Consider the following 25,716-nt stretch of genomic DNA (forward strand, 5'->3'; position numbering starts at 1 on the left):
ACCTGTCACTGTGAAGCCTCCTGAGCAGAGGTTCATCTGCTGTCTGGATGAAAACCTCTCGCTCGTTGTGGCGCTCTTACAGCTTAAAGCCTTCGGTACACTTGCCTCCTTCCAAGGCTTCCAAAGGACCTAATGTCCTTCTGTTATCCAGTATCCGATTCCTCTCTGTTCCATAAGGCACTGGGCTAAAGACCGGTATCCTTCCATAAAGTAGAAAGCGATTACCACAGTGCTATCTAAGGGCCAGGACCCGAAGACCCGAAAAGTTACGAGAAATGATCAAAAGATTTCCAAGTTTTCTCAGAATTACTATTGTTCATCCAGCACGGAAACAGAGACACACCAAAGGAGAGAGATACAAACTTCCAAGTTCCACTGGATGCCAGTTCAGCTTAGCACAGTTTAACACAGTGTTCAGGTTAACAGGGCGCGAGGGGAGCACCCTGCGAGTTGCACAGGCAGCTTGGGAAGGCGCGGGAATGGTGGCGGCCAGCTGAGTGTAACTTGGCACAGGGTCATTAATATTTATGTCTAATTAGTCAATAACTAACTACTGAAACTAACTGCTGTAAGGAACACGATGCTGCTACTAGGCTTTTCTACTCTAAGGGCTGGATTAGTTATGATCTGGAGCCAGGGACTGCATTTAAGCTCTTTCCCCAGGCTTGGTTCCACCACTACTTACTGGCAAAAAGCTCCACTCCTGAGTCTTGGGGTCGTACTTCTCTACCACGTCGATGGGAGACTGCTGGCTTCCGAAGCCCCCAACCACCAGAAGCACTTCGTTGGCTCCTGAGGACAAGGGAGAAGGAGAGAGGTCACTTCCCCATCGCTGCTGGGTAACTCCTCCAGGGAAGGAGGAGGAGAAACAGGGCTAGGATACCTTGTTCTCTGCAGCCCAGAGAAGCCATCTGAAATAGGAGATTCATCGTAAGGCTGCCTAATAGGAAACTATTTCTTCCTGAGAACCTGAATCTCTGAAATTTAAATTTCTGGACAACATTAAAACTCCGGAAGGCAAGCGTGAACACACCCTACACCATTTCAACCCATCTAGACAACTCTGGCTGATTTCACAACAGGCTCCAAGTGCAGGCTGGAGGCTGGAGGAGCTCTCTCTGCCCTTCTCACCCCGTAAAACTCAAAAGGGGAGTTTTTCTTTTTTTTTTTTTTTTTTTTTTTTTCGGTACGCGGGCCTCTCACTGTTGTGGCCTCTCCCGCTGCGGAGCACAGGCTCCGGACGCACAGGCTCAGCGGCCATGGCTCACGGGTCCAGCCGCTCCGCGGCATGTGGGATCTTCCCGGACCGGGGCACGAACCTGTGTCCCCTGCATCGGCAGGCGGACTCTCAACCACTGCGCCACCAGGGAAGCCCAAAAGGGGAGTTTTTTTGCCATGGCAAAGAATGCTCTCCTAACCTTGTCCCCAAAAAGTTGAGAGTTGTGGCTTAGGAACCAAATGATAGATTAAAAAAATCTTTTCCATGACTTTTATTTTTCCAAATTAGCCGACTATACGACCATATTCCCTGCTAATTCGTCAAAACTGCCAGGTAATCATAAGACTAGGCTTTTAAAGGGAGTCTTTTTCTCTACTATCTTCCCAAACAAGACATTTTGATAGCTTTTGTATCGTCCCCTTTCCCCTAAGGACTTAATTTGGATAATCTTATTCTGATAATATTTCTTTTGAGGAAATCCCCCGTGTATTGTGCTACTGGAGAGAACACTTAGCTGGAGCATTTAGGGAAATTCAGTCCCCAGGAGGGCATTTTGTTGACCTGGACTTGAAAGAGCAAATGCAGTACCTTTAAACTGACAAGGAATACAGACAAGCCCCTAATGAAGTCACGGCTCTGACAGTCATCCACAGCTGCTATGACCATCAGGGGAAAGCTCACATACCGCTTCAGAACACTCAGCAGGAAGCACGCCACCATCACTTACGAAGTATTCTCACCAAAAAGTTGAGGCTGAATCTTGAATCTTATCAAGCGTCTAGTCTAACCACCAGTTTACAGGAAATATAGGGGACAGAAGAATGTGTTAAATGAGACTACCTGGATGCAGTCAACAAAATCTAGACTGTGGGAAATTCTACAGGTTTCTTTAACAGATAAATTGCAAAGGGAAACCAAAGCAGGAGGGAAAAAACTATGGATTAAAAGAGACTAAAGAGGACTTCCCTGGTGGCGCAGTGGTTAAGAATCTGCCTACCAATGCAGGGGACACAGGTTCAAACCCTGGCCCAGGAAGATCCCACATGCCACGGAGCAACTAAGCCCGTGCGCCACAACTACTGAGCCTGTGCTCTACAGCCTGCGAGCCACAACTACTGAGCCCACGTGCCACAACTACTGAAGCCTGTGCACCTAGAGCACGGGCTCCGCAACGAGAGAAGCCATTGCAATGAGAAGCCCACGCACTGCAACAAGAAGCCCACGCACCACAACGAAGACTAGCCCCAGCTCGCTGCAACCAGAGAAAGCTCACGCGCAGCAACGAAGACTCAACGCAGCCAAAAATAAATAAATGAAGCCCAACAAAAAATATGTGGAAAAAAATAGTTTCAAAATAAAATAAAAGAGACGAAAGAGTGCTATGAACTCAGTGCAATGTGTGGGCCTTGTCTGGATCCTGATTGGAGCAACTGAAGTATAAAAAACTAAGAAAAATCAATTACAGGAAAACTGAGGAAGTGTGTATGTGTACTTGATATCTGATGAAGATAAATACTTGGCTGTGTGTTTCTTATCTTTTAGAGATACATACAAAAGCATAATATATATGGATGGAAGTTTATCCTGTCTGGGATTTGCTTCAAAATACGTAGGCTACGAGTTGATAATTGTTGAAACTGGACAATAGGTATGGGGGAAATCCTTATATTATTCTGTTTTTATACATGTTTGAAATTTTTCTTAAACCCACACATAAAGCACGGACTTTAACCTCCCCCTCTGAGAGGGCACCTGTCTGTGAACTTGCCAAATAAAGTACGTGGCCCCTTCTCCAACGTGAGCAGCCATCTTCTTTTAGAAAACAAAGCATTTGAACAAAGGGCCCTTTTGTATGATGCAGATTTTATTTCTGAAATCCCTCCAAGCTGGGGCAGGCCAGGGCCTGCGTTGGCAGCACTTCCCCGCCATCTGCCCCTTTCTCCCCCTCTGACTTGAGCAGAGGAGGTGAGACAGTGATGAGTCCCGAAAGCACCCACAACAACCGAGGGGATTTTCTATGCTTCGCACATTAAAAAAAATACCATTGATTTTCAGCTTTAATTTCAAACTCTGGAGGACCAATAGCACTCCCGTTGGCTCCAGGCTTCTCAGTAAACGTCCTGGTAACCTGCATCCACAGAGGAACGTGGGCAGGGTGTCAGCGTGAGTCGCTCAGCGACTTATGGCTCTGAACCCTGGGGCTCCTAGACCACTAGAGGCTGGGGTGTCTGAACCTCTCTGCAAGGAAGGCCTATTTTCATTACTTTCCCTGAAAGATCCTGTGTTTTGAAAGACTGCCTGCCACGTGAGTTTAAGTGGTTAACTTCCCTACTGCGGCCGGAGTTCATGTCAGTGCCAACAGAGCTTTTGATAAGGACGAGAGGGCCAGTGTTTTAACACTGAAAACGTGTAATTTTAGTCAATTCTGATGTCTGTTTAGCCTGTGTAGCTTTTTCTAGCACAAAAATGATTTTCTTTTAAAAAGTTTAAAAAATAACTCAAGGGCTAGTATGACTGTCATCCTCACTCACATGTTACCCACCCTTTGGTTAAAAAGATTTAAGAATATTATGTCTTGTGATTATAAAACATATAATATATAAAATACATTTTCACTGTTAAAAAGCTTAAAAAGAAAGTGTTATGAAAAAATTTATAATTCCACAATACAAAGACACAGCAAAACATAAGATTATTTCCTTCCAGCTTTGTTTCTAAATGTTTATAAAACATAAATGGGACCATATTGTAGTGCATCCTGTTTTTATTTCATTTTCAAAAAATATTAACAAAATCCTTTAATATATGATTTTAATATCCTTAGGCATTTCAGGAGTTCATGATTTGGGGTTACAAATAATCACATATAATCCTATGATAAACATCCTTGAATATGAAACTTTTCCCATTTTCTTAACACAGTAATGGGAGGGCTGTCTAGTGAAGAACATGAACCTTAAAGAAGTCTTTGGATCTATATTATAAGATACTGAGGTTGAAACAAATTCCATTCCCACCAACACTCTAAAGGCGCCAATCCATTCTACTCTCTGTAGCACCGGTATTGTCTTTTTATTCTTTGATACTTTGGTAGGCAAAAAATTGTATTTATTGTTTTAACTCTTGTCTTAGCACTGCTAAGACTTTATAACTACTTCGGCTGAATCTTGCCCCTTTTATTTAGCAGGACTCCGCTTCTATGAGCCGTACACTCAAGTCTCTAGTGTTTCTTTCTTGCGTGCACTTTTATGAGCTGTTTGCATGCAAACGACTTTAACCTTTTGCTGTGGCTGCAGCAGATTTATTTTCCTGATTTGTCTTACAATGTCGTACATGATTTTTATTTAGTCAAGTACACTAGCCTTTTCTTTTGCAACTTCTTCTATTGCTTTGTGCCTAGAAAGTCTTCCTCCCTCAGAGGAACTCCTAGGGTTTCACTGTCTTTAGACCCTCAGCTGGGACCACTACTCCAGCAGACTTACTAATGTGAGAAAGAGCCAGGGGAAGGGCTGACCAGAAGGAAGCCTGTTTGTTCTCTGCCAAGGAATGGGGCACTTGCCAAGTTAGATTTTTATCTTTACAATGAGGAAAATGTGTCTAAAACACCTGGTAAGAGCAGTGTGAAAAGGCACATTACTCACACGGAGGCCTCCCGACAGTGCCAGTCACTGTTTTTTTTGGGGGGAGGGGAGGAGAACGTGTGTGCGCTGGGGTGTTTTGTTGGAGGAAAGTGCAGACAGCCTGCAGGACTGCTAAGAACAGGTTCAGGGACCGACATTTCCACGTGCTCAGAAAAGAAGCCAGTGACAAAGTAGGAACTACAATTTCTATTACATCTTTTATGAGAGAGTAATGGGTAAGATTAACAATTAAAACAAAATCCCCACACATTATTTGGCATGCTATTTTTCCTCAGCTGTATATTTAATTTCCTTATGCTGTATGCAAAGAGCCATCATCCTGGTAACTGACTTAGCAACCTCTAAGAATAGAGACAGGCGGAGGACAGGATGGCTGGAACAATTTACTTCTAAGGTACTAACGTGGAGATGCTACATTAAGCATCTCGTAGGGAACAGTTTCATTATTTCCTTCCTAGAACTTTTGAAAAAATGACCTCAAAACTATGAGGGCATGTAGAATCATATTCTAATCCCTCAAGGTCAGGACAATAAGCAAGTTCTCTGAGCAAGTAGGCGCTTTCTGCTGCCTGTTCAAAGAAAAGCGGGAAATGCACTCTAAAGAACCTTCTGGGTTTGGTGGTTCACACAAATTTTTATTGGACTTAGTTTGATTTAACAAGCAATTATGTACTGGTTGGGACACTTCTGGCTCTACAAGAAAGAAACACATCTTCTGTATTGGAAAGAACTCTAGTGGCTGAATTTAACTCCTTTCATATGCCGAAGAAGAAATGGTAATCCAGAGAAGCTGAAGGACTTGTCCAAGTTCAAACGGCAAGTTCGCAGACTAACAGAACCGGGAGGAAAACATCAAAGTAAGCGAAATGTCTTACCTCCTAGTGCCAGATTCTTTCCTCTACATCACCGGCTCACCTGCTACTTACAGAATATATATTTGTTATCTTCTCTGTCAGCTTATGGTAATAACACGGAGGTATAGAAACAAAACACTAGTAGTTAATATTCCCCCGCGATCTCACTTTATTAAAGGTTTAGTGTTTATCCTGTATACATATCGTTTGTTTATGCTCAGGCAAACACACATATGTAGGAGGTTTTGCTTCCTTCTTTTCCCCCACTCAGCGTACACAATTAATCTTACGTGTATCTGACTCAATGCTTTTAACAGTTTCGTGACATTCCATGGTACAGCTGTGCTATAATTCAGTCAACCATTAATCCCCCTTTACTTGGCATTCAGGTTGTATTCATTTTTTTCTGGATATTAGCAATTTATAGTAAACGTTCTTAGGCATATGTCTTTCCTCATATGTGCTTATTTCTGTACTGACACGCTGTTTCTACAGTACAGATTCCCGGAGGTGGGACACACAGGGTGTGCCCGTTTTAAACTCCAGTGACTACCTTGTTCTAATCTGTGGTTCCAGACCTCCTAGTGGAGCATCTTTTAAGCACACGGTGTTCCCTCACGCGTCCTCCTCTGTGTGCTACCTGTGCGCCTCCCGTGCCGCCTTCTGTGGGGTCACTGCTCTTTTTCTTGTTGATACATATGGGTTCTTTTTACAGCAGAAATGTTAATCTTTTGTCATACATATTGAGTATATTTTCTCCCAGTCCCCGTCTTTTGACTTTATGTCTTTTGCCATCAATTAAAAAAAAAAAAACTGATGCAGTCAAGTAACCTTGAAGAGTTCTAGGTTTCTCTGTTTTAGTTAAAAAAGGGGAGTAGAGAGAAGGGAGGTTGCTCTCTCATGGATACAGAATCTCAGTTTTGTAAGATGAGAAGAGTTTTGGATACGGGTTGTACAACCGTGTGAATGTATTTAACACCGCTGATCTGTACACTTAAAATGGAGAAGATGGTAAATTTTATGTTATGTATATTTTACCACAATTAAAAATAGAAAAAAAAGGCTCCCACCCAGAAGTTAATCAAATAATTTTCGTATAATTTCTTCTAATATTTTCATGATTTTTCACTTAGCCCTTCAATCTTTTAAAAAAAATTTCCTTTTGTATTTTTTCCATTTATCTTGTGTTGATTACATATCTCTGTATATAACAAGCGATACAGATCACATTTTGTCATCTCCCAGGAATTAACAAAACAGTATCCCTTTAAAAACAACAATAACAAAAAGTAGTATCTCTGGGTGGTGGAATTATGGATGACTCATTTGTTTATTTTTTGCTTCTCTGTATTTCCAAAACTTCTACAGATATGTACTACTTATGCGATTAAAAAATGAGATAAATCATCATTCTACTTAAATCTATCAATGAAAGGCTTAATTATCAATTAACACCTTAGCACACATGAGTCCACAGTCAGATAAGAGCAAAAATAGGAAGATACCACCCCATATACACAGAGTAATTTATAACCTATGAAATGCTATTACATACAGTTATCTAGGATCCTGGGACAGTGAAATGGAAGTGACGTAACATTTGAGCACAGATTACATGCCAGCTGCAATGTCAGGCATCTTACATGCGTGATGTCATTGGGCCTCCACAACAACCAGTGTGATAAGACATTAGCGTCCTCATTTCAGAGGCGGAAGCATTGGCTCAGACAAGTGGATACCCTGCCCAGGCTCACAACCAGCCAGTCACTGGCTGGGCTGGGATCTGAACCCAGGTCTGTCTGCTGACACGACAGCCTCCGCGCACAGCACTCACGTGTGCCGAGAACCGTTCTCAGCCTTTCACTTGCTCTTCACGACAACCTTCAAGGGAGGAGCTATGATGGCCCCCATTTTACAGATGAGGCAACTGACACAGAGAGGCTGAGTTTCCTGCCGAACACCTGGCAAGTGGTAAATGGGGACCTGCACCCAACCCACAGTCTGGCTTGAGTCCAGGCCCTTGACCACTGCATGCCATTGCCTCTGACCACCCTGGACTCCTCTGCAGTTCACCACGCTGCTGCTTCCCCTTCCTCTTCACGTGGAGAAGGGCAGGGGCGGGGGAAGCGGACCACTTACTCACTACATGGCATTTGAGATATTTCTAATTCACAGGCTCCAAATATACTGAAATAATAGTGATAACGTATGTTGCATAATACTTGACAATTTATGAAGTGCTTTCACACACTTTATCTCATGTAATCCTCCAAAGAGTTATGTGAAATAGAAGGGAAGATATCCTTGGTTTACAGGAAAGCAAGCCCCGGGTGGTAAAGGGACTTGTACAAATTGACACAATTAATACAAGAGGCCAGCTTACCTAGACGCGCCCTTGTCCTGGGTCCCTGCATCTGACTGCGCAGCTCAGGCCTCAGGTGAAACTTCTTTGCTTCGTCGACGAGGTCCCTGCACTGTAAACTACAGCGGATGAAAGGCTGCAATACAGCAGGTAGGAGAGTGAGCTGCAGGACCACCTCTAATAAAAGCATAAATGGCACATATAAAGAATTAAATTCTTAACACAGAAAACCAGTTTCCAAAGCCCTGTGGTTCCAGGAGGGCTGCTGGTAATAATTATGCTATGGGCTTCCGGAATGATTAAAAAAAGATCTTCTGAATAGACGTTACACGATTCAAAGGTATGTGTGGGGTATGTGAGTGGACTATTGAGGAAGAAATTACAAACAGGAGGCAAAGAATTTGAGATGTGACACTAAGCACCGGCATCTTTTCTAATGCAAACGACTGCAAAGCTGTGTCTGTAATTAACTTCCAAAGAGACCAGGGTTGGCCAGAAGCAGGAGCACATGCGCCGCCCGCCCATCTGGGCCTCACCTACACATTACAAATCAGCGGCCCCCAGGGTAGCGTCCAGGTAATGCGCATGGTGAAGGTCAGAAAACGCACCACCGAGATCTCAGGCTGGAGAAACACTTATAAACAAACACGATATGATCCAAGTTGATATTATTGGGTTGACCAAAGAGTTCGTTCGGTTTTCTCCTAAGCTGGCTCTAGTAGCACTTAGCTGACTTTAACTTCATTCAAAACAATATTTTTAGATTGTATTGTGACAGCTGTCATAGCGTGCATTAAAAAACACTTATCAAAATCGGTGAATTTTTCTGTAGCCATTTTAATACTGAAGATGGAAGAAAAAAAGCAACATTCTTGGCATATTATGCTTTATTATTTCAAGAAAGGTTAAAAACGCAACTGAAACGCAGAAAAAGATTTGTGTAGTGTATGGAGAAGGTGCTGTGACTAATCAAATGTGTCAAAAGTGGCCTGCGAAGTTTCGTGCTGGAGATTTCTCACTGGACGGTGCTCCACGGTCTGGGAGACCAGTTGATAGTGATCAAATCGAGACATTCATTGAGAAAATCAACGTTATACCACGCGGGAGGCAGCCGACATACTGAAAATATCCAAGTCAAGCACTGAAAATCATTTGCACCAGCCTGGTTACATGAACTGCTTTGATGTCTGGGCTCAGTATTAAGTGGAAAAAAACCTTCTTGACCGGATTACCGCAAGCGATTCTCTACTGAAAGGTAACAAAAATGTTCCGTTTTTAAATTGTGACGGATGATGAAAAGTGGATAGTGTACAACAACGTGGAACAGAAGAGACGGTGGGGCAAGCGAAATGAAGCACCAGCCAACCACACCAAAGGCCGGTCTTCATCCAAAGAAGGTGATGTTGTGTATATGGTGGGATTGGAAGGGAGTCCTCTATGATGAGCTCCTTCCGGAAAGCGAAATGATTAATTTCAACAAGTACTGCTCCCAATTAGACCTACTGAAAGCAGCACTCGATGAAAAGCATCCAGAATTAGTCAACAGAAAACACGTAATCTTTCATCAGGATAACGCAAGACTGCATTTTTCTTTGATGACCAGGCAAAAACTGTTACAGCTTGGCTGGGAAGTTCTGATTCACCTGCCAGACATTGTACCTTCGGATCTCCACTTATTTTGGTCTTTACAAAATTCTCTTAATGGAAAAAATTCCAATTCCCTGGAATACTGTAAAATGCACCTGGAACAGTTCTTTGCTCAAAAATATAAAAAGTTTTGGGAAGACGGAATTATGAAGTTGCCTGAAAAACGTTAGAAGGTAGTGGAACAAAACGGTGAATACGTCTTTCAATAAAGTTCTTGGTGAAAATGAAAAATGTGTCTTTTATTTTTACTTAAAAACTGAAGGGAACTTTTGGCCAACCCAATAAATGCATCAAACTCCTTTCATGCTGGCCTCACCAGAAGTCAAAAATAGACTAGATAAGCAAAGCAACTTTTCCAAGGCAATTTGGAACAATTTCTGTTTAACAGAGAAGGGGACAAAATTTATCATCCGACGTTGCTTATGCAAAACACCGAGGAGCACGTAAAATGAAAAGACAACAAAGCACAAAATTAAATTAAGCCATAGACTTTCATTTCTGCCAGGAGACTCCCCGCCCCAGGCCCCCCGGGACATGCTTCCCAGGACGCTCGTGCCTCCTCTGAGGTGACCAGTTCTGAGTTCAGGACACGAAGCTACAGGAGACGCCCACAGCCCTGGGTCCTGTGTGGCTCACCTCGGCATCTATGACATCCGTGATGTACCTGGGCGTCAGCAGGGGCATACGGACGTACTGCAGCAGGTCCGGCAGAGACTCTTCCCGCCCCTCCCTGGCGTGCTTCACCCAGTTGATGACGGCCTCGAAAACCGGCTCTTCAGAATCCACCTGTGAGTGCGTGACCACATGGTGGGGCTGCTCTGTAAGCTCGCTTCCCTTCCCTTCCCGCCCCATTCCCGCCACCGTTATTTCCCATCTCCCAGAAATAAGTAGGCTCTTGGGAAAACAATCGTTTCAGACACAACTTGCTGATATCATGAAGAGAGTTATAGTCAGATTCGGTGGAAAAAACCTAAGAGAGAGAGTACCTAATAGACCATCAGTCACAAATCGGCTTTAAATTCAGAATTTTCCCCATTCCTGAATTTTTTTCTGGTCATTTCTGAAACTTCAGCAGGGGAAGGGGGAATCTGCTGCCCTATTTGAAACTGGCTCTTTTTTTTTTTTTTTAAATTTTATTTTTATTTTTGGCTGTGTTGGGTCTTTGCTGCTGCACGCGGGCTTTCTCTAGTTGTGGCGAGTGGGGGGCTAGGCTTCGTTGCGGTGCATGGGCTTCTCATCGCGGTGGCTTCTCTTGTTGCGGAGCACGGGCTCTAGGCACACGGGCTTCGGTTGTTGTGGCACGCAGGCTCAGCAGTTGTGGCTTGCGGGATCTAAAGCACAGGCTCAGTAGTTGTGGCACATGGGATTAGCTGCTCCGCGGCATGTGGGACCTTCCCGGACCAGGGGTCGAACCTGTGACCCCTGCATCGGCAACCTGATTCTTAACCACTGTGCCACCAGGGAAGCCCCCGAAACTGGCTCCTAAAATAACTTATATTCATAGGTGTTGTCTAAGGACCTCCATGCTCACTCTCGGACCCCTCAGCCAAGGCTGTGAGCAGGAACTTCCCTTACGGCATCGTAAAGAGTGCAGGGTCTTCAAAGCACCGTCAATTAGTATTTGAGCAACTACTCTGTATCAGGCACCGTGCTATTTGAGATGACACATATAATTAATCATTTGGTGAACTTAGGTCTAAGCTACACATGACAGACTGGATAAGGCACATCCTAGAAAACCTACATTACACATGTCCCTGGATAAGCACAAGGTACAGTAACACCTAGTACCTCCCCGAGACTGACACCTGAGGACTAGGCCTGTGTCCCTCCATCAGCCTCTGGAGTGTGTCTGTTCTGAGATAACTTTCAGAGTGTGACAGTGCCCAAAGACATCACTCTGTGGACTTCTCTCAAGAACTGAAAATACAGAAAATGTTTCAGAATGTTCATTCATTTGATGGATTTACCAAACACCTACTAGTGCCAGGATACAACGGTGAACAAATCAGACGTGAATCTTCCTCTTAAGTGGGGAGATAACTGTTAAATCAGAAAAACGAACAATCCCATTCTGTCATTATGTACCACATAGGAAAAGTACAGGGGCTATGAGACAGAATAACACGAGATTTCTTCATTTAGGCTGACGGGACAGGGAATGCCTCCCTGCAGGAGCAACAGGTTTAAACCTGATGGAAGAGTAGCAGTTAGCCTCGGGGCAGACAGAAAGCACTTGGAAAAGCCCTACAACTGCACAGTCCAACACAGTAGCCATGAGCCACATGTGCTACTTATATCTACGTTAATTAAAATGAAGTTAAATTAAAAATTCAGCTTCGGGAATTCCCTGGCGGTCCAGTGGTTAGGACTCCACGCTTCCATTGCAGGGAGCACAGGTTCGATCCCTGGTCGGGGAACTAAGATCCCGAAAGCTGTGAGGTGCGGCTAAAATACCCCCCAAAACCCCCAAAGTCTGTCCTTAATAGCAATGAACGTGGCCAAAAAAAAAAAAAAAAAAAAAAAATCAGCTTCTTAGCCACACTGGCCGCATTTCAAGCTAGTGGCCAGTGAACTGGACAGCACAGACACAGGACCTTTCCACCTTCACAGAACTCTCTATTGGACAGCTTGGGAAACGACAGAGGCTGGTGTGGCAGAATGAATGAGGGAGGGGATGAGAAAGGTCAAGCTGGAGAAGTAAACAGAGCATCAGGAGACTGGATTTCACTCTAAACCGTTAACAGGCTTCAAGTAGGCCAGTGTTGGGCCACACTGATGTCTGGTAAAGATTACTCCGAGAGCCACGGGAGGGTGGTTTAGAAGGGCTGAGAGCTGGGAGGCCAGTTAGAGGCTACTCTGGTCCATCAGGCAAAAGGCGATGATGCTTAGACTACGACAGTGATGACAGAATCTGTGTAAGCAAACTTATGGGAGGTCAAACTAACCCAGCCTACTCACGGATTACATGCAGGTGAGGGTGCAGAAGGGTGGTCATGATTTTTTAGATAAACTTTGGTTAAAGGCAAGGATGACAGGCTAATAGTCCTGAACAGCTGCGTGCTAGACTCTGACATACTCTAGGTTTAAATTAGATACATCCATTTAAAATGGGTTTTTCAATAATGAGCAGAGATCCTCAATCTTACTGAGGACAGAATAAACTAGAATTGCAGAGAAACAGCTAAACTGGGAAGAAAAAACCCCCAATACTAATGCTTCACTATGGAGAAAATAGTCTCCATAATAAATTTTCCCAGAGACTTCGTTTATGTATCAGGCACTGACATTCTTATTTAATGCTCAGAACAGCCCTACGTAGTAAGTACGACTATTATCTACATTTTAGGGGAGAGGGATCTGAAGGTCAGCGGTTAGGGGACACGCGTCACACAGCCAAGCCCAAACACCAGCGTGACCCTGAAGCCCGTGCTGTTTTAAACAACGTGACACGCTGCCTCCATTATTTCAAGTACTATTGTTTTACATGGTCCAGAGGAAGCGTTAGCCCGGGGGCCAGACATCTGGTTCCTGCTTCTGGCTGGTATATGAAAGAGAAAAAATGTCATTTGCTGAAAAAAAGCAAAAGCCAGTCTCACTGGACACTTAAGGAAGACCGTACGAAAGAGCTCAAACCGGCTTCTGCAGAGGTCAGTTGTTTGCCTTCCCTGTTCCATCCGGTTTTATCCCCCAGTCTCCACTGTTCTAAAATAAATGGTTGCTGTGACTACTTCCAGATCTGGTCAAATAGAAACAGAGCTCACAGCTCCGTGGTGAAGAGAACAGACTGGATGCAGATGGGCGGCACAAGTCCTGCCCCTCCCAGCTGTGTGAGGGTGGTGACTAATCACAGTGCCAGTTTCCTCCTCTGAAAAATGGACACAGTTCTGAGAATTGAACAAGATTTACAAATGCCGGACTTCCCCGGCAGTCCAGCGGTTAAGACTCTGTGCTCCCAACGTAGGGGCCCGGGTTCGATCCCTCGTCAGGGAACTAGATAGAGCCTGCATGCCGCAACTAAGCCCCGGCGCAGCCAAATAAATAAATAAATAAGTAAACGTTTAAAGTCGTTTCTCATTATTATCTCAGGAGAATGAGAGAGGAAAAAAAAATAACTCTTCGCCTCCTTAGAGAATCGAATGTCTCCTCACTGGGGAAAACAAACCCAACAGGTGGACTCCTCCCCAGCACTTGGCTCTGCTAGGTGTCTTCCAGAAGCTTCTAACCAGAGGGCTGGAGCCCTGGAGAGGAATGCCTGGCTGCGGCGACACGCACAGCGCCCGCCGCACTCACTGCAGCTCCCAGCCTAACGACAGATCCACACGCAGCACCCCCCCCACCCCCGCTCTGCTCAGCGGAGGACGAAGGCTCGCTCCCTGCTGGGCCGCGTCCCTGGGCGCTCGGCACACGGAGGCGGGACCCTACCGCTTCAACGCCCGGTCCGCAGGGCCCTCTCCTCCCATGGGCGCTGATGAGCTGCCTCTGGCTCACCACCTCCAACCTGCTGCCCCGTCCTTTCTGACCCGCTCCCTTTACGATCCCGTTTAAATCCAGAAGGCTTTCTTCTTTCCTCTATGGAACTTCCTCCCCTTGAACAGGCTCATTCTCCTGACACTCAGTCATCATTTTTGTCTTCCTGTTTGTCGCCACTACTACACTGGGAATTCTCTGGAAACAAGACTGTCTCTTACGCGCTCTTGGCTCCCCAGCACCTGGCGTGGCGACGGCTATACAGTAAGACATTCTTGGTAAATGTTTTAAAATGCTTATTCCATACTGTTTAATAGTGATTCTTAACCGCTGGGATCACAAATTTCATTGAGGGAGGTAGCGAACTCCCTTCCGTAAATAGGCAAATACGTTTGGCATGCAATTTCAGGGACATTTAATGAAACCTCAGAGTTTAATATGGGCCCTGCTACAGAAGTACAACTCCGCCTTGCTTTCTGGTCTTCTGGCCCAGTCCCGAAGAGAGCTAATGCCAAGCCAAGTCTGTACCTGGATCTCATCACACTTGATGAGCTTTTCCACCTCTCCTTGACTGAGAAGAATGAATTCTTCATGCTGCACCACTTCAGGAAAATGCTTCTGGCTAAAAACCTCAGCTGCTTGCATCAGATCAACACAGTTGTGAGTTTCCGCAAAGTCCCTGATACCCAGGCAGTTAGAAGGGTCCAGCTGGCTTTCCAAGAACTCACAGCAGGCTTGCTTCACGCCTAGGACAGACAGAAACAGTGAGTCCTTGAGGACGCTTGGCCAGGTGGATGGGCCTATATTCTTGGATCACAACATCACGTTGTATCAGAGGAACCCTGGCTCAACACCTAAGAATCAGGTTAGAAATTTTATGCTTTGGAAATTCAAATCCTATTTTTGTCTTATGTGCTGTGTGGCCTTCTGCAAGGACTTTCCAAACGTCTGCTGCTGCATTAGAACAAGTACGGCAGGACGAATTGCTTCTATGGACACCACCACAATTAAACAAGCATGCCTACAGAACTCCTGGGAAGCAAGCTATAAAATCAACTTAATTTAGCACAGTGTACCTAATTTCTACTCCACATGAAAACTTACTAAGAGACTCCGGTGAAGGAAAAATAGGAGATACGGATAACAATCTCATATTTGTCTAACTGAAAAGCTCAGAGTATAAAATTAATGTTGGAGCTGTGCACTAATGCAAAAACTTCACACTGTTTCAATCATGTATCAAAAACTGAAAATAACAGAAACAGAACTGGAGGTTAGGACAGACAGGTTGGGAACTGGAAGGGGGATCATCTCCAATCCTGTGAAAACTTTACACTTTCATTTTTGTGTGTCAATTTAAATTTTTAATAGATAATTGAAATGATTCAACAAACTAAAGGTACAGAAGGGTTTATATGAATAGTCCCCCTAGCCTCCCTACCCACCTGGCCATCTAGTTCCCTTCCACGGAGGCAACGACGCGTATCAGTTTTCTGTGTCTCCCTGCAGGACTGTTGTGTACATGGAAGGAAAGGCATCTATTATCCCCTCCTCCACTTTTTTAAAAACAAAAAGTAAATGCTCTCTCCCAAAGAGCCAAAGACTCACATTTGGAGGCTACTCTATACCGCAATTGAAATCTCAACTTCTGTGCCATGGGCAGTAAACATGAGGCCCACAGTCTGTCTCCTTAATTTTCATGATTAAGTTTACATCACGAATTTTAAACATCTCCAGGGTCACTGTGGCACGAACAACTTTAGCATCTGTACCTTTCAGCTGAAGCAGGCAGGCTGCAGGGAGCAGTTCCTGGACATTCTCCACCGTCACGTGCACGGTCTCTGTGTACACAAAGTCCAACAGGATTTCCATGGTCGAGGCAGTTAAACCCTGGATATCTACATACGGCTTCCCCTTCTCTGAAAGCTGAAAGTTCAAAGGGTATGAAATCATGGTGGTTATAATTCCACAAGATTAAGGCAGAGTCTCATATACAAGAGCCTGAAGGGACATTAACAATATTAACTGAATATAGGAGGAACCCTGGCTCAACGCCTAAGAATCAGATTAGAAATTTTATGCTTTGGGAATTCAAATCCTATTTTTGTCTATGTGCTGAAAGAGCTAAAAAAAAAGCTCGACTATTTTGTTTGATTTGTACAAAGCAAACACGGCATATATTTGTAGCTTTTCAAATGGGGGGAGCTATGTGTAACCCAAGAAGATACAGAGGTGACACCTTCCTGGAATATTAATTTTACTTGTGAATAATTTTAAATGCGGCTTTCATATTAAAACAAATACAGACGTAACACCAGATAGAACCAAAAGTTGCCATGAGCATGCCACTAGTGTCCATGAGCTTCTGAGATGAAATACAAACTTCGCTGAGATTTCATGCTTGTAGATGCCCCAGGAGTTGCAGCTCCAGACCCTCCAGGATGAGCCAGCACTGTCCTATCTGTCCCTAGACAGCACACAGGTCATCTTGAGAGGGCTTCTGTTGTACCACTGAAGACAACAGGATTGTCTGATGCTTTTTCAAATACTGGGTTGACTCTCTTTTAGGATTACCGAATTACTGGTGGTACATTTAGTCTAGACTATATCCTTGGAGTTATGAGTATAGTTGAGGCCAGATAATCATAGAAAATGGTTTAGCTGAGGGTAGAAATGTTCAGTTTTACAGGATAGTAAACTATCTGAAAACTGATTACCTTACAAAAATTTTATTAGATTGTAATCTTAGTTTAGAGATTCCAATTACTTACAAAATTCCAGTGCACGTCCATTATGAACTAAATGTCTTTATCATCAGCCCAGAATAATAATCAGAAAGTATTCTCTACCAAAGCCAAGAACAAAATAAATCCCTAACAACACAAAAAGTCACCAGTACGTTATTTTGGAAAAACATTTTACTAACATTTAACACAGTATAAGTATTTACAAACAGAAACATGAGTACATTTATGTCAGGAATTTCTTAGTCAATAAACTATATTCCCATTAGCCAAATAGCTTAAATACATAAATGAGATCACTATGTACTAACTTAGAGTAACTGTAGTATTTTGCATTAATATTTGCTTTACAACTTTTCAGGGTGCCTCTCATTTACTCTTATTTCATCTGATTCTCACAGCAACCTGGTAAGGCAGTTAGGTCCGATATTACTGCCCTTTAAGACATAAAGGATCTAAGGTTCAGAGAAGTTATGTGACTTAACCAAGGCCTCAACTAATCGACAGATCAGAGCCAGGCCTCCTGCCTCACACTGTGCTCTTTCAGTTGCACCACATTTAAGGAACAATTTAGGGATGGAAGAGAACGAAGAAGCCATCAAGTTCAATCACCCTGTTCTACAGACAACCTAGTGAGGTTAGATGGTCACCAGGGTTCACACAGAATTACTAAGAGAACTGAACCTAAAATCCAGGTCTCTCCCACCTCCTAGAGAAATGAAAATAAAACCAAAAATAAACAAATGGGACCTAATGAAACTTAAAAGCTTTTGCACAGCAAAGGAAACTACAAACAAGACAAAAAGACAACCCTCAGAATGGGAGAAAATATTTGCAAATGAAGCAACTGACAGAGGATTAACCTCCAAAATTTACAAGCAGCTCATGCAGCTCAATATCAAAAACAACAAACAACACAATCCAAAAATGGGCAGAAGACCTAAATAGACATTTCTCCAAAGAAGATATACAGATTGCCAACAAACACATGAAAGGATGCTCAACATCACTAATCATTAGAGAAATGCAAATCAAAGCTACAATGAGGGGCTTCCCTGGTGGCGCAGTGGTTGAGAGTCTGCCTGCTGATGCAGGGGACGCGGGTTCGTGCCCCGGTCTGGGAGGATCCCACATGCTGCAGAGCGGCTGGGCCCGTGAGCCATGGCCACGGGGCCTGCGCGTCCGGAGCCTGTGCTCCGCAACGGGAGAGGCCACAACAGTGAGAGGCCTGCGTACCGCAAAAAAAAAACAAAAAAAACAAGAAAAAGCTACAATGAGGTATCACCTCACACCAGTCAGAATGGCCATCATCAAAAAATCTACAAACAATAAATGCTGGAGAGGGTGTGGAGAAAAGTGAACCCTCTTGCACTGTCGGTGGGAATGTAAATTGATACAGTCACTATGGAGAACAGTATGGAGGTTCCTTAAAAAACTACAAACAGAACTACCATAAGACCCAGCAATCCCACTACTGGGCATATACCCTGAGAAAACCATAATTCTAAAAGAGTCATGTACCACAATGTTCATTGCAGCTCTGTTTACAATAGCCAGAACATGGAAGCAACCTAAGTGTCCATCAACAGATGAATGGATAAAGAAGATGTGGCACATATATACAATGGAATATTACTCAGCCATAAAAAGAAACGAAATTGAGTTATTTGTAGTGAGGTGGATGGACCTAGAGTCTGTCATACAGAGTGAAGTAAGTCAGAAAGATGAAAACAAATACTGTATGCTAACACATATATATGGAATCTAAAAAAAAAAAAAAAAAAAGATTCTGAAGAACCTAGGGGCAGGATAGGAATAAAGACTCAGATGTAGAGAATGGACTTGAGGACACGGGGAGGGGGAAGGGTAAGCTGGGACGAAGTGAGAGAGTGCCATGGACATATATACACTACCAAATGTAAAATAGATAGCTAGTGGGAAGCAGCTGCATAGCACAGGGAGATCAGCTCTGTGCTTTGTGACCTCCTAGAGGGGTGGGAGGGAGACGCAGGAGGGAGGGGATATGGGGATATATGTATATGTATAGCTGTTATTCAGCTATACATACGTATAGCTGTGATTCACTTTGTTATACAGCAGAAACTAACACACCATTGTAAAGCAATTATACTCCAATAAAGATGTTAAAAAAAAAAAATCCAGGTCTCTGGAACCACTCCTTTAAACAACTTAAATGCAAGGGTATGCAGAACAGTATGGAGGTTCTTAAAAAACTAAACATAGAGTTATTGCACTCCTGGGCATGTATCCGGAAAAGATGGAAACTTTAATTTGAAAAGACACATGCACCCCAATGTTCATAGCAGCACTATTTACTATAACCAAGACATGTAAGAAACCTAAGTGTCCATCAACAGATGAAAGGATAAAGAAGATGTGGTGTGTATACATATATTGTGTGTGTGTATATATGTATACACACACACACACAATGGAATATCACTCAGCCATAAAATAGTAATAAAAACAATTGTGCCATTTGCAGCAACATGGATGGGCCTAAAGATTATCATAGTAAGTGAGGTAAATCAGACAGAGAAAGACAAATACCATATGACATTACTTCTGTACGGAGTCTTAAAAAGTGATACAAATGAACTTATTTACAAAACAGAAATAGACTCACAGACACAGGAAACAAATTTATGGTTACCAAAGTTGGGGGGAGGGAAAATTAGCAGTTTGGGATTCACAGATACACACTACTATATATAAAATAGGTAAACAACAAGGACCTACTCTATAGCACAGGGAACTATATTCAATATCTTGCAATAACTATAATGCAACAGAATCTGAAAAAGAATATACAACACACATGTGTAATTGAATTACTTTGCCGTACACGTGAAACTAACACAATGTTGTAAATCAACTATACTTCAATTAAAAAAAAAAACAAACCTCAAAGGGATAGGAGGATGAGTGAAACAGATGAGGGAGATTAAGAGGTACAAACTTCCAATTACAAAATAAATGAGTCACAGAGATGACATGTACAGCATGAGGAATAAAGTGAATAATACTGTAATACCTTTGAACAGTGACAGATGGTAACTAGATTTGTTGCGGTGATTATTTTATATTGTATAGAAATAATGAATTACTATGTCGTGCACCTCAAACACAGTGTTGTAGGTTAATTATACTTCAGATGAAAAAGACAAGACCATTTGACACTTTCTTGCCTGATGTCAGTTTTTAAAGAAAGACTATAAAATAATCACTGGTGAGAAAAAAAATAAAAGAGAGTTCTTTTACAGAACTCCACACTAATTCCTGAACGTGCAGAGAAAGAGTGAAGACAGGATGCACAACATGTAGTGAGCAGCCAGCAGTCCGAGTCCTCAGTGCTTCCTGCTGGCAGCCATGACATTCGCCCAGTTAAATAAATACCACCACTTCTGGTGCTCCTTGGGGTACTGTACAGGACAGGGTCTGTAATGTCGCCCTGCACAGGGTCACTTTAAAATTAGCCTGGGGCTTCCCTGGTGGCGCAGTGGTTAAGAATCCGCCTGCCAATGCAGGGGACATGGGTTCGAACCCTGGTCTGGGAAGATCCCACATGCCGCGGAGCAACTAAGCCCGTGCGCCACAGCTACTGAGCCTGTGCTCTAGAGCCCACGCGCCACAGCTACTGAGCCTGTGCTCTAGAGCCCACGAGCCACAACTACTGAGTCTGCGCTCTAGAGCCCGCAAGCCACAACTATTGAGCCCAAGTGCTGCAACTACTGAAGCTCACGCACCTAGAGCCCGTGCTCCGTGACAAGAGAAGTCACTGCAATGAGAAGCCCGCATACCGCAACGAAGAGTAGCCCCCCGCTCGCTGCAACTAGAGAAAGCCCGCGTGCAGCAACTAAGACCCAACTCAGTCAAAAATAAATAAATAAATATTAAAAGAAAAAAATCAGCCTGGGTCTGCTGGGGCGACGTGTCAGGCTTCCGCATTCTCCCTACCAGCCATGTGACTGAGCGCTGGTTCAGCAGCACACACGACTCTGGCTTTACAATTAGAACAGCGAAATCAGAATCAAGGTAATTTAGGATTAAATCCCCTCTACCATTTACAAGCTGTAAGGCATTTAGCACCTGAGATCTTATTTCTTCATTTGCAAAATGAGATGGTTACAACCACCCCTGGGGTGGGTGGGAGGCGACAATCACCTAACACAGCATCTGCCCATAAAAGGCAGTTACTGACATTCTCATGACGCGATCTCTCCCACTCAGGTCAGCAGCAACACCCGCACTGATAAAACCCTGGTGGTTGAGAGGATTTTTTAAAAAGTGTTAACTGTGATGAAATATGTCAGCCATACATATAAGTAGAGATAAACGATGTAATCAAGTGGTGTACTCACCATTCAAGCTTAAAAAGAAATGAAAACAATTTATTTAAAATTTAAAAATCAGACTTGAGATATTGGGAGCTGAGGTCTGCAGTGGTCCCCTCTGCTCAGCTGAGTCCCTCACGATTCACCCAGCAGCCTCCTTCACATCTTGACTGTCTGGCCAGGCAATTACTAAGGCAGTCTTTTTCCTAGTACTCTGAGAGCACTACCTCTCTTCTTGCCAAGCCAACCTGTTTCTAATTCCCTTGTTGAAGGCTTGTGCTCCAGAGCCAGCATATTTTTCTAGGTGATACTTCAAACACCCACAGAGTCAGGCACTAAGCCCTCTCCCTCTCATTTGCAATTACTCTAAAGCCTTCACTGGTAGAATGAAGACTGATTTTCTCCACATATTGTTAGAAGGAATGGGATGAGGACTGAGGCTCACTCCTCCTTCCTTCCCCCCTCCCTCTTCCCCAGTATTCACTTTAAAATATTAAACTTTAGAAGAAGGAAAACAAATTTAAAAAACAGTAAGTAGCGCTTCCCTGGTGGCGCAGCGGTTGAGAATCTGCCTGCCGATGCAGGGGACGCGGGTTCGAGCCCTGGTCTGGGAGGATCCCACATGCCGCGGAGCAACTAGGCCCGTGAGCCACAACTACTGAGCCTGCGCATCTGGATCCTGTGCTCCACAACAAGAGAGGCCGCGATAGTGAGAGGCCCGCGCACCGCGATGAAGAGTGGCCCCCGCTTGCCACAACTGGAGAGAGCCCTCGCACAGAAACGAAGACCCAACACAGCCAAAAATAAATAAATAAATAAATTTAAATTAAAAAGGCAGTAAGTAAAATCCAATAGCTGGTATTTGTTTTACTACATGCTAGACATTGTTCTAAGCACGTCATATGTAATTTTCTCAAGTAACTATAACAGTAACCGTATGCTATTGTGTATTACTATTATCCCTCATTCAGAGATGAGAAAACTAAGTGGCAGATCTCATCCAGAGTTGGCCCACTTAACACCATACTACAGAAATTCACTATTACATCAAACTTCTACTATTTTATTCGGTGAAATGAGACAACTGTGAAGTGACGTGTGAGGTTCCACTTGTGAGGAGATGACTCACCACTTACCTCACTGGTGAACATGGCACAGAAGTAATCGCTGCAGGCAGCCAACACAATCCGATGGGCAGGGAAGTCTTTCTGTTCCACTCTCAGTGTCACATCACAGAGGGTATTGCTCTTCCTGAGGGAGTTCATGGAATTGAGGATGGATTTAGCATGAGTATTTGTCATTATGTCTTTGGGGGCCATAATGCCTCCCATCAGGCAATATGGAGAGAGAATGAAAGGGATCCTTGGATTCTGCAGGTACAAGAGAGAGAGAAAAAAAAAAAAACAATGAGCATATTTGAAGGACTGGAGAAACTAAATATATTCAATTAGCTTTACAAATTAAGGAGGCTCCATCAGACTCAAACATCCACAAGTAGGAAGCATTCCTATTCCTGGTATTACCAACACAATCTAGCCACTAATTATCCCGAGTAAAAATGATCTCTTCTTCCTCTGAATTCCATTATCATCGAGTGCCCAAACCACTTGACATTTATTGTAATCAGTATGCAACAGTACTGTAAGTAGAAAGAGACTATACATTTCCTGCCTATCTTCACAAGGCTGCTGTCTCACATGATAAAGTGAGAAGATAAAATTTCTTAACGGTGTGACATCGCTATTTTTAATATAACCCTAACCCTTGAGTAGATTAAGTAGGTAAATATTTAGAGGGTGGGGACCCTGTTTTATATATTTTTTTTCTCTCCTAGCAAGTGTATAATAAATGGTTAGTAACAGAACACAAGAAAAGAAAAACTGCATATTCAACCTAGGGCAATAAAGGCCAGTATCAGTAAAAATAAACTTTTTTTCTAAAGAAGCACACAAATAATTATTTATGATGACTTCCAACTATATCTAGATTTCTTCTTAAAGTGAAACTTCAAATGAGGACCCAATACTTATACTGAATAATGGAAACCATGCAAGCTTATTTATGAACTTTCTCTTAAGCTACTGAAGCTCTTCTATAGAAGGGTCTCCCTACTCTATTTGTAAACATCAATCAGCATTAACAAATCAATATTTTCAGTAATTCTTCTATACTGAGAGAGAGAGACTTACTAGGATAGAAACCTATCAAAACTCTACTACTAATTATACGGCCATAGCCAGTCACTTGTAAAGTTCACCTGTATGCGTCAATTAAATGAACTCAGTAATATCAACAGGTTACATATAAAAAAGAATCAATGTAAGAAGTACTTTCGTGGTTGTTGACAGGTTTTAGTCACACTATTTTTTGTTGTTGTTGTTTATTTGCTTCCAGGACAATTTCTGGGGAATGAAATGGGGTGGTTATTAAGAGAGTCTGTCTTATGTGGAATCCAAAACTTTCTGAAAGGATCCAAGAAAATAAAATCAGTCTATAGTTTTCAAGAGTCCACAACTCACAACCATAATTTCATATGAATAGGAAAAACGAGATCCTAAATTCTCATCTACTCCTGTTTATACTTAGCGTATTATTCTGTGAGAGCTCCAACCACTCCGCAAGACCCATTTTACAGAAAAGGTGATTCATCAAAGCATAAGATGATTTTCAAAAAGATTTTCCTTAAGTCAACTTAGTTTCAACTCTGGAGATGTGAGAAAGGTCTGCACAGACACCCCCCCCCCCTTTACGGTGAAGACCTTCTCGGGGGGTTACGACCTGGCTCGGCCTGTCAAACCAACGCTACCCCAACGCGGCTCGGTCTCCCTCCCGGGGTTCTCGACCTCCGCCCCGAGGTGACCTGGCCCAGGGCTCCCGAGAGCCTCCTGGTGGAGCGGCTGCGCCGCGGAAGCCTTGGGCGGCGTCGAATTGCGGAGGGGCCGCCTTCCCGGCGGGCGAGGAGCGATGCTGTCCTACCCGACAGCCTGCAGGCGGAGGTCGGGGCGCTGCACGCCAGTAGACTCCTCCTCGCCCGGAGGGGACGACGGTGGGAGAGGCGGGAGGGAAGGGCGTCGGCCGCCGCCCCCGGGACACTCACCTGCGCTCCGGCCCGTGGGCTGGGCGCGGGGCGAGCAGGCGGCCCGGGAAGAACCCAAGCGCCGCCGCCCCGACCCGGAGGCTCCGGCGCGGTCCCGGCGGCCGCGCGCGGTGATGACGTCACGCCAGCACTGTCACGTGAGTGGCCACGTCACGTGACCCGCGGTTGTGCATTGCCGGCTTCTGCGAGCCTGGAGAAAGCAGCGAGGAGGGTTTGGGTGACTGGGGGCGGGGAACTGGGGGCGGAGGGGGGTTCGGGCGCGAGGGCCTGGGTGCCAGCCAGGTGACCGGCTGAGACGATGTTCCCCAGGGCCGCGAGGCGCGGCGGACTGAGAGGATTCCAGAGATTTCTAAGCTAAGGGGCTGACTGCAGGGCGTGTTTCACATGACAGGTATTCAGGAGCCCTCTTACATCGAGAAAACCCACGGAGGCTTCCAATTTCTTCACTTCCATTGTCCACAATGGCCTTTTCGGGCCGACCATCGCTGTGGTGAGAATCCTCTGAGTCCTTCGACCATGGACTTCAGCGTTCTCTGCATCACAGTCGGGCCTGTCATCACCACTGGGTGGTTCTCCTCTGCTTCTGCACTCCGAGATAGTTAAGTGGAAGGAACTTGCGGTCTGTAGAAGCTGCACCCTGCGAGGGAGATTGCGAAGGATCTTCTTCGAAGTCCCAGGAGTCCTCATCTCCCTATTCCGCTTCTGCTGCCTTTCACAGCTCTTGGATGCGGAGCTTCTCACTGATTTCGGCACACTTATCTCAGTAGCTCAGAAGGGAATGAGGTTCCTTGATTCAGTTCATGTGAAGGTCGAAACCAGTTGTGTTTGTACTGTTTTCCTCTGTGGGGCCTTTGATTCTTTAGGGATAATAAAACTATAGCCAAGTGGGTAGCAGTCTAATTTTACGTAGTGTTTCCATCTCTCATATCGTATCTCTGATCTAAAATTCTCTGATTTACATATTGTGAGTGCAGGATTGGTACAAGTTTTATGGGGGGCATTTTGGAAAAGTTCACCAAAATGATGAATGCAGATATCCTTTAACAGCGATTTTAATAAATCTATCCTGTGTATACATTCACACACATGTAAAATGATGTGTGTGCAAGGTTGTTTGTAGATTGTATTGAAAACAAGTTTAACGCCCATCAGTAGGGGACTGGTTCAGTAACGTATAGTACATCGATACAGTTCAATACCATGAAGTTGAGAAAAGTGTGCATACTTTGCTATTAGTTGTGTAGAAGGGTTGGGGAAATATAAATAGTCGTACTTGCCTGTATATGTATAAAAATTGCATTTTGAATAATACAAAATAGAGTAGTAA

General features: G+C 44.0%; 1 protein-coding gene across 6 annotated transcripts in view; it reads right to left on the reverse strand.

Moving 5' to 3' along the window:
- The window catches only part of KLHL12 (kelch like family member 12), a 29,451-nt gene extending 3,735 nt beyond the window's left edge, over window positions 1-25,716 (reverse strand). For 3 of the 6 annotated variants that reach the window (XM_032632440.1, XM_032632422.1, XM_032632449.1), the window contains exons 1-7: window positions 24,390-24,499; window positions 22,429-22,662; window positions 15,966-16,119; window positions 14,722-14,939; window positions 10,360-10,509; window positions 8,098-8,212; window positions 686-792 (exon numbers count right to left, since the gene is read on the reverse strand). In XM_032632440.1, the coding sequence (XP_032488331.1) occupies window positions 686-792; window positions 8,098-8,212; window positions 10,360-10,509; window positions 14,722-14,939; window positions 15,966-16,119; window positions 22,429-22,623 (939 nt within the window). In that variant the 5' untranslated portion in view covers window positions 22,624-22,662; window positions 24,390-24,499. Of the gene's footprint in view, window positions 1-685; window positions 793-8,097; window positions 8,213-10,359; window positions 10,510-14,721; window positions 14,940-15,965; window positions 16,120-22,428; window positions 22,673-24,268; window positions 24,327-24,389; window positions 24,500-24,777 lie in introns of those variants that run through there. The other 3 variants (XM_032632468.1, XM_032632430.1, XM_032632459.1) reach the window with 3 other exon arrangements.

Source organism: Phocoena sinus, chromosome 1, assembly GCF_008692025.1.
Source record: "Phocoena sinus isolate mPhoSin1 chromosome 1, mPhoSin1.pri, whole genome shotgun sequence".
Taxonomy (NCBI): domain Eukaryota; kingdom Metazoa; phylum Chordata; class Mammalia; order Artiodactyla; family Phocoenidae; genus Phocoena; species Phocoena sinus.